The sequence below is a fragment of the Chiloscyllium plagiosum genome, chromosome 44 (genome assembly GCF_004010195.1).
Source record: "Chiloscyllium plagiosum isolate BGI_BamShark_2017 chromosome 44, ASM401019v2, whole genome shotgun sequence".
In the NCBI taxonomy this organism is placed as follows: Eukaryota; Metazoa; Chordata; class Chondrichthyes; order Orectolobiformes; family Hemiscylliidae; genus Chiloscyllium; species Chiloscyllium plagiosum.
The window spans coordinates 11,706,134-11,719,767 of NC_057753.1; the positions used below are offsets into that span (position 1 = coordinate 11,706,134).

Below are 13,634 nucleotides of genomic sequence, written 5' to 3' on the forward strand. Positions count from 1 at the left end.
GGATGGAAACAGCTGTTCCTCAAGGGAGAAGGGGGAAAGGGGTCTGTTGGGAGCCTCAGTGCAGCGGGGTGTGGGGCCCCTTTCGCTTATGGCTGATCCACGGGTGGCATCCTCGTTATTTAGATCAGATTAGATCCCCTACCGTGTGGAGACAGGCCCTTCGGCCCAACAACTCCAACACTGACCCTCTGAAGAGTAACCCACCCCAGACCCATTCCCCTACCCCTATATTTACCCCTGACTAATGCACATAACACTATGGGTAATTTAGCACGGCTAATCCACCTTAACTTGCACATCCCTGGGCACTATGGGTAATTTAGCATGGCCAATCCATCTTAACCTGCACATCCCTGGGCACTATGGGGTAATTTAGCACGGCCAATCCACCCTAACCTGCACATCCCTGGGCACTATGGGGTAATTTAGCATGGCTAATCCACCTTAACCTGCACATCCCTGGGCACTGTGGGTAATTTAGCATGGCCAATCCACCTTAACCTGCACATCCCTGGGCACTATGGGGTAATTTAGCATGGCCAATCCACCCTAACCTGCACATCCCTGGGCACTATAGGGTAATTTAGCATGGCCAATCCACCCGAACCTGCACATCCCTGGGCACTATGGGTAATTTAGCACAGCCAATCCACCCTAACCTACGCATCTCTGGGCACTATGGGTAATTTAGCATGGCCAATCCACCCTAACCTGCACGTCCCTGGGCACTATGGGTAATCCAGCATGGCCAATCCACCCTAACCTACATATCCCTGAGCATTGTGGGTAATTTAGCACGTCAAATCCACCCTAACCAACACATCCCTGGGCACTATGGGTAATTTAACATGGCTAATCCACCCAAACCTGCACATCGCTGGGCACTATGGGTATTTTAGCACGGCCCATCCACCCGAACCTGGGCATCTTCGGACTGTGGGAAGAAACTGGAACACCCGGCAGAGACACATGCAAACGCGGTTGGGGTGGGAGAGGGGACCATGTGCACACAGATGGTCATCCGAGGCTGGGAATCGAACCCGGTCATGAGCTAACCACTGAGCTTTGTTGTTCGGGCTTTCTGCTTCCTTGAAGCAACGTAGCTTGTGACTGAAGAGCCCAATGCTGGAGTACCAGTCCCGGTCACAGCGGTCACCTCTGTATGTGGTCGCTGATCTGCTGGAGCTGCTGCCGGTCCTCCGTTGGTGCCCGCTTGTCTGCTGCAGCTCTCCTCAGCTCCTTTTCCCCCCGTTTTGAGGTGCCGGTTCAGGCTGCTTCTCCATCTCGTGCAGTCAGCTGCAAGCCTTTCCCAGGACTCCGTCACGATACCAAGCGCCTGGCACAGACGTCCTTGTAGTGCAGCTGGGGGTGCCACATGGGTCTCCTCCCCGGATGCGAGCTCTCCCCTCAGCTCCTTTTCCCCCCGTTTTGAGGTGCCGGTTCAGGCTGCTTCTCCATCTCGTGCAGTCAGCTGCAAGCCTTTCCCAGGACTCCGTCACGATACCAAGCGCCTTCATGTTTCCCTGGCACAGACGTCCTTGTAGTGCAGCTGGGGATGCCACATGGGTCTCCTCCCCGGATGTGAGCTCTCCACAGAGGGGGAGGCTTTGAGACGCGGCCGTCCTCCAGGCGGTGCATGTGACCCCCTCTCCCAGCACAGTTTCTGCCACCTGAGCAGAGGTGGGGAGTGGGGAGAGAGAGGACTATCTTCTGTGTTCATCCCAGTTTTTACTCCACCACCATCCCAGCGACCCATAAGCCTGAATGCAACCCATCTCTCTCTCGCGCTCTCATTCTCTCGCTCTCTCGTTCTCTCACTCTCTCTCTCGCTCTTATTGTCTCTCTCTCTCTCTCTCTCTCTCTCTCTCTCTCGTTCTCTCTCTCTCTCTCTCGTTCTCTCTCTCTCTCGTTCTCTCTCTCTCTCACTGTCTCTCTTTCGCTCTCAGTCTGTCTCTTTCTCTCTCATTCTCTCTCCCTGTCTCTCTGTCTCTCTCTCTGTCTTGTTCTCTCTCGTTCTATCACGTTCTCTCTCTCTCTCACTTGTGTTCTCTCTCTCGCTCGTGTTTTCTCTCTCTCTCGTTCTGTCCCTCTCTCGTTCTCTCTCTCTGTCTCGTTCTCACTCTCTGCCTTGCCCACCTTGAAGAGCAGCTGCCTGCTTCAAGCACGTCGCACGTGGCACGGTGTGGCGTCAGCCGCACTTATTACCTCCCATAACCGACGTCACCGGGACCGTTGGCGCACTCGCGCATTCAGCCACCCTGGAGCTGCAGTGTTTTTTTTAAAGTACTGTGGAGACAGTGAGGCCGAAGGGTGGGGGGATAACATGTTGCCGGACTCCCCGAGTGACCTCTGCACGTGAGCGGGAGCCGACGTTGGCTTGAAGTCTATGGGTGCATGATGACGGCGATCTATCCAGCAAAGGTACGGCAGGACAGCTCAGACCCGTGGAAGCCTCATCCTGTTCCATGAGGGAAAATCCGGATGCTTCCCATGTGCTAGACAAACGCCATCAACTGGAGCAACGGGAAGCAAAAGAGAGACCGCTTCCAGCCATGCCGTGGAGAACCACAAAATCCTTTGATTTCCGTGGGGATGTATATCGGTCACTTACACGTTAATGCGTTATTTCTTATATAACAGGTATTAGCAAAGGTTTTGCAGCATCTATGACTGAATTTTAAAAAATGTATAATTTTGACATTATAGAAGTTTATAAGATCATGATGGGGCATGGATACCTCAGATTACGACGTGACCTTGTTCAGATGTGCCAAGGAGTGGCAGATGGAGTTTAATTCAGATAAATGCGAGGTGCTGCATTTTGGGAAAGCAATTCCTAGCAGGACGTATACACTTAATGGTAAGGTCCTGGGGAGTGTTGCTGAACAGAGAGACCTTGGAGTGCAGGTTCATAGCTCCTTGAAAGTGGAGTCGCAGGTCGATAGGATAGTGAAGGAGGCGTTTGGTATGCTTTCCTTTATTGGTCAGAGTATTGAGTACAGGAGTTGGGAGGTCATGTTGCGGCTGTACAGGACATTGGTTAGGCCGCTGTTGGAATACTGCATGCAATTCTGGTCTCCTTCCTATCAAAAAGATGTTGTGAAACTAAAAAGGGTTCAGAGAAGATTTACAAGGATGTTGCCAGGGTTGGAGGGTTTGAGCTACAAGGAGAAGTTGATTAGGCTGGGGCTGTTTTCCCTGGAGTGTTGAAGGTTGAGGTTTATAAACCTTATAGAGGTTTATAAAATCATGAGGGGCATGGATAGGATACAGGTGGGACTAGATTGGGTTGGGATATCTGGACGGGTTGGACCGAAGGGTCTGTTTCCATGCTGTACATCTCGAGGACTTCTATGTCGCCAGACCTGCTGAGTCTGTCCGGCAATTTCTGCTTTAGTTTCGGATTCCCGGGCACCCACAGTTATTTTGTTATAGCTGCAGCATGGCATCCGCGTTTGCAGTAAAGGGTGTGACTGCAACCAGTGAAGGTGCAGAGAATGTGAGTGGGAGTGCCACGTTTACTTACATGGGGAAATTGAGTAGACTGAGGCTAGAGCAGTGGAGAACGAGGATTGTGTGTGTGTGTTTGGTCGAAGAGGAATCCACTTCCACGAGCGGAGAAGAGGATGAGGCGGAAACTTAGTGTAATCAGCGGGAGGGATGGGAGGAGGAATGCGGAAATCACTTCACCCGAGGGGAGGTGGGGACCCAGAATTTTACTGCCTGGTAGATTTATTGATAGCTATTGAAAACCACTTGGACATGAGTCAAGAGATGCCATATCTTAGTTAGAATGCGGGCACAAACACGATGGGGCAAATGGCCTCCTGTGTGACAGCTGTACGGTGTTATTATTCTGACAGCTGGAGTTTTCGCTGCAGATGTTAGCGACCTCCCAGACTTGGACCAGAGTTGAGTATTCTGGATGGATGTGAAATAAATTGGCTTTGCGCTCCACGGACTGTCCTGCATTTTTGTCTTTTTCCGACCAGTGTGTTTAATTTAGAATCGTACAACACTGAGTCGTCGAATCCCTAGAGTATGGAAGCGGGCCACTCAGACCATTGAGTCTACACTGACCCTCTGAACAGCATCCCACCCTATGCCTGTAAATCTGCATTTCCCACGGCTAACCCACCTAAGCCTGCATGCTATGGGACAATTTAGCACGGTCAATCCACCCGAACCTGCACATCCCTGGGCACTATGGGTAATTTAGCACGGTCAATCCACCTTAACCTGCACATACCTGGTCACTATGGTAATTTAGCACAGCCAATCCACCCTAACCTGCACATCCCTGGGCACTATGGGTAATTTAGCACGGCCAATCCACCCTAACCAACACATCCCTGGGCACTATGGGTAATTTAGCACGGCCAATCCACCCTAACCTGCACATCCCTGGGCACTATGGGTAATTTAGCACGGCCAATCCACTCTAACCTGCACATACCTGGGCACTGTGGGTAATTTAGCACGGCCAATCCACCCTAACCTACACCTCCCTGGGCACTATGGGTAATTTAGCACGGCCAATCCACCCTAACCTACACATCTTTTGACTGTGGAAGGAAACTGGAGTACCAGGAGGAAACCCATGCAGACACAGGGAGAACGTACAGTCGCCTGAGGGTGGAATCGAACCCAGGCCCCTGGCGCTGTGATGCAGTGGTGCTAACCATTGGGCCATTATTCCACTCCTCTGAAAAATATCTTTTAAGTGGAACCAGGTAAACAGACCCTTCGACCCAACCAGTCTGTGCCGCCCCTAATCCCAAATTAAACTAGTCCCACCTGCCTGCATCTGGCTGATTTCCTATACGTGTGCTTATCCAAATGTCTTTCAAATGTTTTAACTGTACCCACATCCACCATTTCCTCAGGAAGTCCATTCCACACGCGAACCACTCTGTGTGCAAGAAATTTGTCCCCCCCATGTCTTTTTAAAAATCATTCTCCTCTCAGCTTAAACATTTGCCCCCCCCAGTCTCGAAATCCCCCACCCTCCGGGAAAAGACACCTGGCGTCCATCCTATCCGTACCTCCCGGCTGGAGCTCACCTTGGGCAGCGTTACAGCAGGAGTGAACTTTAACCTGGACATCGTCCTTTGGGGTCAGACCGAGAGGGGGCAAATCGCTTGGTCTCTCTTCACCTGCAGCGCTGGTGTTCAATTTTGAGGCGCTTTAAGAACTGTGATGCTCCCTCACAATTGTGTTCAGAGTCAGGAAGAACGAGGGTGAAACGTGCTGTCAATTCAGAGGCAGATGGGACGCGCTGATCGAAAGTTAATCTGGATTAAAAATAGCAGAGCCAAAAGGAGGAACTCTTAAAAGCAGGAACTGTCACACGGTAGATACTTGACCTTCAGGTAAAGAAAGACTGGCACTATGTGTGGTGGAGAACCACCAGAGAGTTCGTTAAGAAGTAGGTCTTTTATTTGGAAACAAAAAACAGAAAGCAGATTCTCGAGTGCCCACGAACCTCAGCATCCGTGGTTTTTAACATGTTTTTTATCATGTTTCTGTTAACTTATCAGCATGTCCAACTATATTAATCAAAGTACCTCACTCTAGCCACACAGTAAACCAGTGATGTTAGTTCCCATTATCTCTTTCGTTGTACATTCTACTTAATGTTATTCTAATGTCACGGTTAGATATTTAGTGCTAACGTTTGCAACAACAGTCCTTCACTCCAGACCCTACTTAATATTTTCCTAATGTCATGATTAGATATTAGATCCAGTGATCTTCCATTCCAGACTAACCCGTCACGATTAGATATTTAGCTGTTCCATCTATTACAATCGTCTCCTGTCTCAAGCTGACTCTACTAACTATTCATTAGATACTTCATGTCATGTCCCAAATATTTATGGTCCCAATCTTGTGATAATGGCACTTAACACGGAGACTACCTCTAACTGTTATCTCATCTCGCCATAGTGACCTTCCAGCCTCAGCCTTACTCTGCTAATTGGTGTTACAGCATTCTAATATTCTTACCCCATCCTGCCTTCCACAGACCACAGATTGCCAGTGGCCTTCGTGCTTTAACCCTTCCCATACTTTCATGCTCTTTATTTTCCATACACCTTCGTGCTCCCCCGTTTTATCGACGTGTGTGAATAAAACACAAGGGTGAATACAAACACCTTGAATGAGGCACGCGTTGCAATGTGATGCCGAAAGTCACCCTGGCACACTGCCATCGTCAAACCCCTGACGACTGAAGGTTGTTGGCTTAAGGAGCAGTAAGAGAGCTGGCCTTCAAACATCCCACTCGTAAAGGAGGGTATAAGGTGTGAGAGCATCCGAAGGCCCCCCCCCCCTCCGTCACTGAATGAGATCGTGGCTGATCTGATCTTCTTCAACGCTCATCTTTCTGCCTTTTCCCCTTGATTTCTTTCCCGAGTCAAAATCTGGTGGGGGGGGGGGTTCTCTGTTGATTCAGGAATCAGCGAGAGGGTTGGCCGATGATTAGATTCCCTACGGTGTGGAAACAGGCCCTTCGGCCCAACAAGTCCACACCGACCCTCCAAAGTGCAACCCACCCATTCCCCTCCCTTTACCCATGACTAATCCACCTAACACTACGGGCAATTTAGCATGGCCAATTCACCTGACCTGCACATCTTTGGACTGTGGGAGGAAACCGGAGCACCCGGAGGAAACCCACGCAGACACGGGGAGAATGTGCAAACTCCACACAGACAGTTGCCCGAGCTGGGAATCGAACCCGGGTCCCTGGCGCTGTGAGGCAGCAGTGCTAACCACTGTACCACCCCACGGATTGAGGACAGATTGAGTCGACCATGACTATATTCATTGAAATTTAGAAGGATGAGATGGGGGGATCTTATAGAAACATATTAATTTATGAAGAGAATAGACAGAAAATAGGTGCAGGAGTGGGCCATTGGGCCCTTTGAACGTGCATCCCATTCAATATGATCGTATAATCTCCCATTCCAACCCTCTCCCCATAATCGTTGATGCCTTTAGCTCCCGTCCAGCTCCATCCTGAATGTATTCAATGAACTGGCCCCAACAGCTTTCTGTGGATGACAATTCCAAACACAACCATCTTCCAATGTGCCAGGTATGACTCCAATCAGCAGAGTGTTTGCCCCCCAATACTCATTGGTTCCAGTTTTGCCAGGGCTCCTCAGTGCCACACTCGGTCAAATGCGGCCTAGATGTCAAGGGCTGTCACTCTCACCTCACCTAAGGGATTCAGCTCTTTTGTCCATGTTGTTCAATAGGGTGTTTGTTAGTTCACAGATGCCTTGTGTATACTGTCGTTAACACGCTTATAGGCCCCCTTTTTCAATACCTTACATCAGTCTTGCATCTAAGTGACAGGTTTGCTGCTATTCCAAGGAATCTGTTCAGATATACTATTTGTCTGACATTAAATCCTCCTGGAGGAATGGACTCATCCAAACCTTCCCATCACTATTTGACCCTGAGATGTTGCTGGCCTTCCTGAACCACTGTAGTGCACTTGAAGTAAGTAAAGCCCCCAATGCCAGCGGAGAGACCCAGCGACACTGAAGAAACGACCGATACGTTTCCAAGTCTGGCTCGGAGGGATGGTTGCAGAGGGGTGGTGTTCCCATCTGGACGGTGGAAACCGAGGGTTTGAAAGGTGCTGCCCAAGGAGCCTTGCTGGGTTTCTGCAGGGCGCCTTGTCGGTGGCACTCTGCGCTACGACTGAGCATTGGTGGCGGTGGCGCCAGGCCGCTGGCCCGCTTTGCACTGAGGGACGTGAAGCCTCTTGCGTGTTGTTTTAAAAAGTGGCTCAAAGTAAGACGTCCAAGTGCAGATAAAAATGCCGGCTTGGGCCAATAAATGGTTAAGTAACATTCATGCCACACAAATGGCCAGGCAATGACCATCTCCAGTAAGAATTTGGATGAATACAATGTATTGCATTTTGGCAAAACAAATAGGGTCAGAACTTGCACAATGGGTGGTAGGGGGCCTATTGAATTAGGGGGCTTGTCTGTCACCCTCTTTCCTTCTGGAGGACAACAGCATTATTCACCTGGGTTGGTTGGAGGACCAGCTCGGTCCTCCCGCCCCGCCTCTTACTGACTCCGTTGGGACGGAGGACATGTCGGTCTTCCAGCCACGCCTCCTCATTGATTCCGATTGGACGGAGGATTCACCTGCCTGCAGACCACGCCCCCTCATTGACTCCGATTGGACAGAGGGCGGGTCTGCCTGCCAGCCAGCCGCGCCCCCTCATTGACTCCGATTGGGCAGAGGGCGGGCCTGCCTGCCGACCGCGCCCCCTCATTGACTCCGATTGGGCAGAGGGCGGGCCTGCCTGCCAGCCGCGGCCGCCTCATTGACTCCGATTGGACGGAGGACGCATCGGCCGTCCAGCCCCACCCCTGCCTGCGTCGGCCCCGATTGGTCGGGCGATCCCGTTGGTCTTCCAGCCCCGCCCCCCCCCACTGTCCCTGGCTCCGATTCGACGGTCCTCCAGCCCCGCCCTCAAGCTTCCCACCGTCAGCCGCGCCGCGCCGCGAGGCCGGGCATGCGCGCTGCCCCTCACCAGCTCGAGGACGACCCGTTGCGACGGGTGAGTACGGCGGGGCAGACCGCGCGGGCGGGCTTCGCAAGTAGCGCCCGTAAGAAACCTGCAAAGGGCGAGGTTACCGCCCTGCCTTTTGCGGGCCGGCGCGGACTGTTCGGTTCACGCCGCTTCCCTCTTTGCTCTTTGACTTTCTCTGCGCTTTCCGAGCTGAGGTGACGGCCGCCATCTTTGGCGGCGGCGGCGGCGGCGGGAGGGGGGTAGCCTGGCGCACGCGCGGCTGGCGCCCTGTCCGACCACGCCCCTCCCCCCACCCACTCACTCACTCACTCCGATTGGTCGTTGGCGCCGTCGATCTTCTCTCTCCCCCTATTGTCCGCGGCGGCTGTCAACAATGGGGGGGCGTGGCCAGTTGGGGACATGCGCGGTGTGTGTGTCTGGGTGGTAAGGGGATCACGTGGGTGGAAGCACAGACCCAGTTGCTGGATGGGCAGCTCCTTCCCTCCCTGCTGGGTTTAGGAGGGGGGGGGGTAGGTAGGTAGGTGGGTGGGGGAAACGTGCACCTTCCCTAATTGGGGCAGAGTGATTCCGTTCGTTCTTTTGCTGAGTGTAGTCACCGCCGCTAAGACCCTGGAATTTGTTAACCGCCCCCAGAGGGCGGCTGAGGGTCGACCAGAGTGACCGTGGCTCCGCAACCACGTGTAGGCCAGGCCGGGTAAGCACAGCAGATTCCCCACACCCCCCCCCCCCCCTCCCCGAAGGGTGCTCATGGTTGACCTTTTCACGCAGTGGATGGTGTGCGCGTGGAATGAGCCGCCAGAGGGAGTGGTATAATGGCAACGTGTAAAAGGCACCTGGATGGGGACGTGACTAGGAAGGGACGTGGGCCAAACGCGACTAGGTTAATATCGGGTATCTGGCCGGCCCGGACGAGTTGGACGCGAGGGTGTGTTCCTGTGCCGCTCGTCTCTGACTCGAGTGGACCTTCGCTTGGCGAATTGCCGTGCTCCAGATAGAATCGTGGGATCCTGTCAAGTCTGCACTGACCCTCTGAAGAGCTCCCCACCCACCCCCGTTCCCCCGCCCTGTTCCTGCTTTTCCCACGGCTAATCCACCTACAGTGCGCGCATCCCCAGTTGCTATGGGACGAATTTAGCAAGGCCAGTCCACCCAACACTTCGTTGGGACTGTGGCAAGAAACCAGAGCACCTGGCAGAAACCCACTCAGTCAAGGGAAGAAGGTGCATACTCCACAGAGACAGCCACCCAAGGCGGGAATCGGACCCAGGTCCCTGGTGCTGTGAGGCAGCAGTGCTAACGACTGAGCTACCATGCTGTGTGAATTCAGTTTTGATTCCATGTTGGGATTTTAAACCACATCCTCCGGGTGTTCACCTGGGTCTCTGATTTACTGGTGCAGTAATAGCACCATTACACAATCCTTCTTCCTCTAAGTGGTCATCGGAACCCAGTGACCAGGAGAGAAAGTGATCCACCATTAATTTCATTCTCACTCTGCAAACATGGTCTGGAGAAATGGACTAGAATAGAGTGAGATGAAATAATGTACAAAGTCTTCAGATTTGGCCCAGGCGTGAGATGATTGATTAGATTAGATTCGATTCCCTACAGTGTGGAACCAGGCCCTTCGGCCCAACAAGTCCACACCGACCCTCCAAAGAGTGGCCCACCCAGACCTATTTCCCTCTGACTAATGCACCGAACACTAGGGGCAATTTAGCGTGGCCAATTCACCTTGACCTGCACATCTTTGGACTGTGGGAGGAAACCGGAGCACCCGGAGGAAACCCACACAGACACGGGGAGAATGTGCAAATTCCACACAGACAGTCACCCGAGGCTGGCATCGAACCTGGGACCCTGGTGCTGTGAGGCTGCAGTGCTAACCACTGAGTCACCGATGGAGAACGTCTTGGGGACAGGGAATCACAGCTTTAGGAGAGCCAAAATGTTCCGTAGGGTCTAGAATTCTCCTCTGAATTTCTGTCCAGCACTTGCAGTGAAAGGTTTTGTGAACTTATTTTCCAGGTGTTTAGAACACAAGGATTCACAGACGGGAAACTCGGAATCAAGCTGTGCGCCAAGATCGGGACCTCAATATCCTGGGCCTTTGTGCGTAACATTTGGAAATGTTTGCCCGGTCTGTGTGCGGGGAAACATCTCAAGGAGCCAATGGAGAAACCGTGGAAGTGTGAGGACTGTGGGAAAGGGTTCAATTACCCATCCCTGCTGGAGAGCCATCGGCGGAGCCACACTGGAGAGAGGCCGTACACCTGCTCCGTGTGTGGGGAAGGGTTCACTCAGTCGTCTGGCCTCTGGTCGCACCAGCGGATTCACAGCGAGCAGAAGCTGTTCCACTGCGGCGCCTGCGGGAAGGGGTTCCGGCACTCGTCCGCCCTCACCGTGCACCGGCGCACCCACACCGGCGAGAGGCCGTTCACCTGCTCGGCGTGCGGGAAGGGCTTCTCTCAGTCCTTCCACCTGCAGACCCACCAGCGGGCCCACACCGGGGAGAGACCGTTCACCTGCTCCGAGTGCGGGAAGGGATTCGCGCTGTCGTCCCACCTCCTGTCGCACCAGCGGGTCCACACCGAGGAGAAGCCCTTCGGCTGCGCCGCCTGCGGGAAGCGGTTCCGGCATTCGTCCGCCCTGGGCCTGCACCAGCGCACCCACACCGGCGAGAGGCCGTTCACCTGCTCCGAGTGCGGGAAGGGCTTCACGGTCCTGCCCACGCTGCTGAGGCACCAGCGGGTCCACACCGAGGAGAAGCCCTTCGGCTGCGCCGCCTGCGGGCAGAGGTTCCGGCAGCCGTCCAACCTGACGGCGCACCGGCGCACCCACACCGGGGAGAGGCCGTTCGCCTGCCCCGCCTGCGGGAAAGGGTTCACCCGCTCTTCCAACCTCGCCGCCCACCAGCGGGTCCACACCGGCGAGCGGCCGTTCGCCTGCCCCGTGTGCGGGAAGGCCTTCACCAAGTCTTTCAACCTGCTGACCCACCAGCGGACCCACGCTCCGGAGCGGCCGTTCGCCTGCCCCCGTGTGCGGGAAGGGATCGGCTCAGCCCCGCCGCCTGGCCAGGCACCAGCAGCTCCCTGAGTGACTTGCAGCTGTTGGTTCCTGCTGGGGCGAGAACGAACCGCTTGCCGTTCACCGTTTTTCCCCCCCGTAACCGGCTGCTTTTCAACGTCCGGGACACGTTGCCGAGTTTCCGCACTGTGGGGCGCCTCTTCGTGAAAAAGAGTCATCTGTGCTCTTTCCTCCCTACACCAGAACTCTCATCGGGAACCGCATTCGCAGCAACATGAGGATCCTTGGCTTCGACGTCTCAATTCCCATGCCGACGCTCCCGGGAAATTCTCTCAGACTACTATGAGTTTCCTTTCAGGGATTCCTTCTCCGTCCGCACATTTTCATGTTGTACATTTGTTTCGGGTTCCTCTCTAGTTGGCTAATATGGGACAAATACCAAAGACTGTGTCTAGGTATACGTGAGTAATTGAATCTTTTCAACTCGGAGTCTATAAGTAAGACCCTTGTTAATTTATTTTAAATACATCTCCGCTATTCCGTTTCCGACGTTATAAACTACCTGGCGTAGGGTCTGATGAGTCTCGTGTGTGCAGCGCCTGGTTGGTGGGAAAGGCAGAAGTGAAAGGACATCTCTTGAGCTTGCATTGGGTTGTGCATTAGGTGGGTTAAAAGTTCTATTTCCAATAATAAACAAACGTGCTCTCAAAAGGTTTTGCATACCGTCTTTTTACATGTCTGACTGGCTGGTGCCGTACAATATGGTCCCAGCTGATGTTTTTTTTACAGAGGAACCTCGATTTGGGGCGGCATGTGGCTCAGTGGTTAGCACTGCTGCCTCACAGCACCAGGGACCCAGGTTCAATTCCTGCCTCGGGTAGCTGTCTGTGTGGAATTTGCATGTTCTTCTCCCCCCCCCCCCCCGTGTCTGCGTGGCTTTCCTCCGGGTACTCCGGTTTCCTCCCACAGTCCAAATATGTGTAGGTCAGGCGAATTGGCCCTGCTAAATTGCCCACAGTGTCAGGTGCATTAGTCAGGGGTAAATCGAGGGTAAGGAAATGGGTCTGGGTGGGTTACCCTTCGGAGGGTCGGTGTGGACTTGTTGGGCCGCAGGGCCTGTTTCCATACTGTGCAGAATCTAATCCAAGGACACGGGCGGGGCAGATTATCCAGCATCCAGATCGAATGCTGGATAATCGAGTGCCGGTTGATGTAGATAGGCAAACATCAGGACCTCGTGACCTTGTCTGGATAATCGAGGTTCCTCTGTACATGGCAGTTCAGATTCCAGACTGAAATCCAGCTTGATTGATTGATTGATCATGTTTTGGTTTTGACCAGGTTGTCTCACTGAAATATTATGTGCACACCGTTGTTGCTTTGCCTTTAACGAGAGAACTAAATTTTATTAAGCAAAATGAATAGCGACAAAGCAGAACTGACCAAACTATTCCCATATGATGCATCTGTTTAAAGCTTTTGAAACTCACAAATGCAAAACACTTAGATGGTACCAAAGTTGGCTTAAGGGCAGGAGACAAGGAGGTTATGCTGCAGCTGTACAGGATGTTGGTGAGGCCGCACCTGGACTACAGTGTACAGTTCTGGTCTCTTCACTTGAGAAAGGACGTACTGACACTGGAGGGGGGGGGGCACAGGAGGTTCACTGGGTTGATTCCGGAGTTGAGGGGGTTGGCTTATGAGGAGAGACTGAGTAAACTGGAATTATACTCATTGGAATTTAAAAGAATAATGGGAGGTTATCTACAGGCCCCCAAACAATAGTCTGGATGTCGGATGTAAGTTGACTCAGGAGCTGAAATTGGCCTGTCGCAAAGATATCACTACAGTTGTTATGGGGCATTTCAACATGCAGGTAGACTGGGAGAATCAGGATGGTATTGGACCTCAAGAAAGAGACTTTGTGGAGTGCCTCAGAGATGGATTCTTAGAACAGCTGGTGCTGGAGCTGACCAGGGAGAAGGCAATTCTGGATCGGGTATTGTGTAACGAACCAGAATTGGTCAGAGACCTCGAA

At 52.9% G+C, this 13,634-nt stretch overlaps 1 protein-coding gene across 1 annotated transcript; it reads left to right on the forward strand.

The window, feature by feature from the left end:
• The first annotated feature begins 8,315 nt into the window (after positions 1 to 8,315).
• LOC122543536 (zinc finger protein 239-like) lies at positions 8,316 to 12,309 on the forward strand. Its single transcript, XM_043682334.1, has 2 exons — positions 8,316 to 8,596; positions 10,598 to 12,309. Exons 1-2 carry the CDS (start codon positions 8,552 to 8,554, stop codon positions 11,663 to 11,665), a joined length of 1,113 nt encoding a protein of 370 aa, XP_043538269.1. The 5' UTR covers positions 8,316 to 8,551; the 3' UTR covers positions 11,666 to 12,309.
• Positions 12,310 to 13,634: the final 1,325 nt, after the last annotated feature.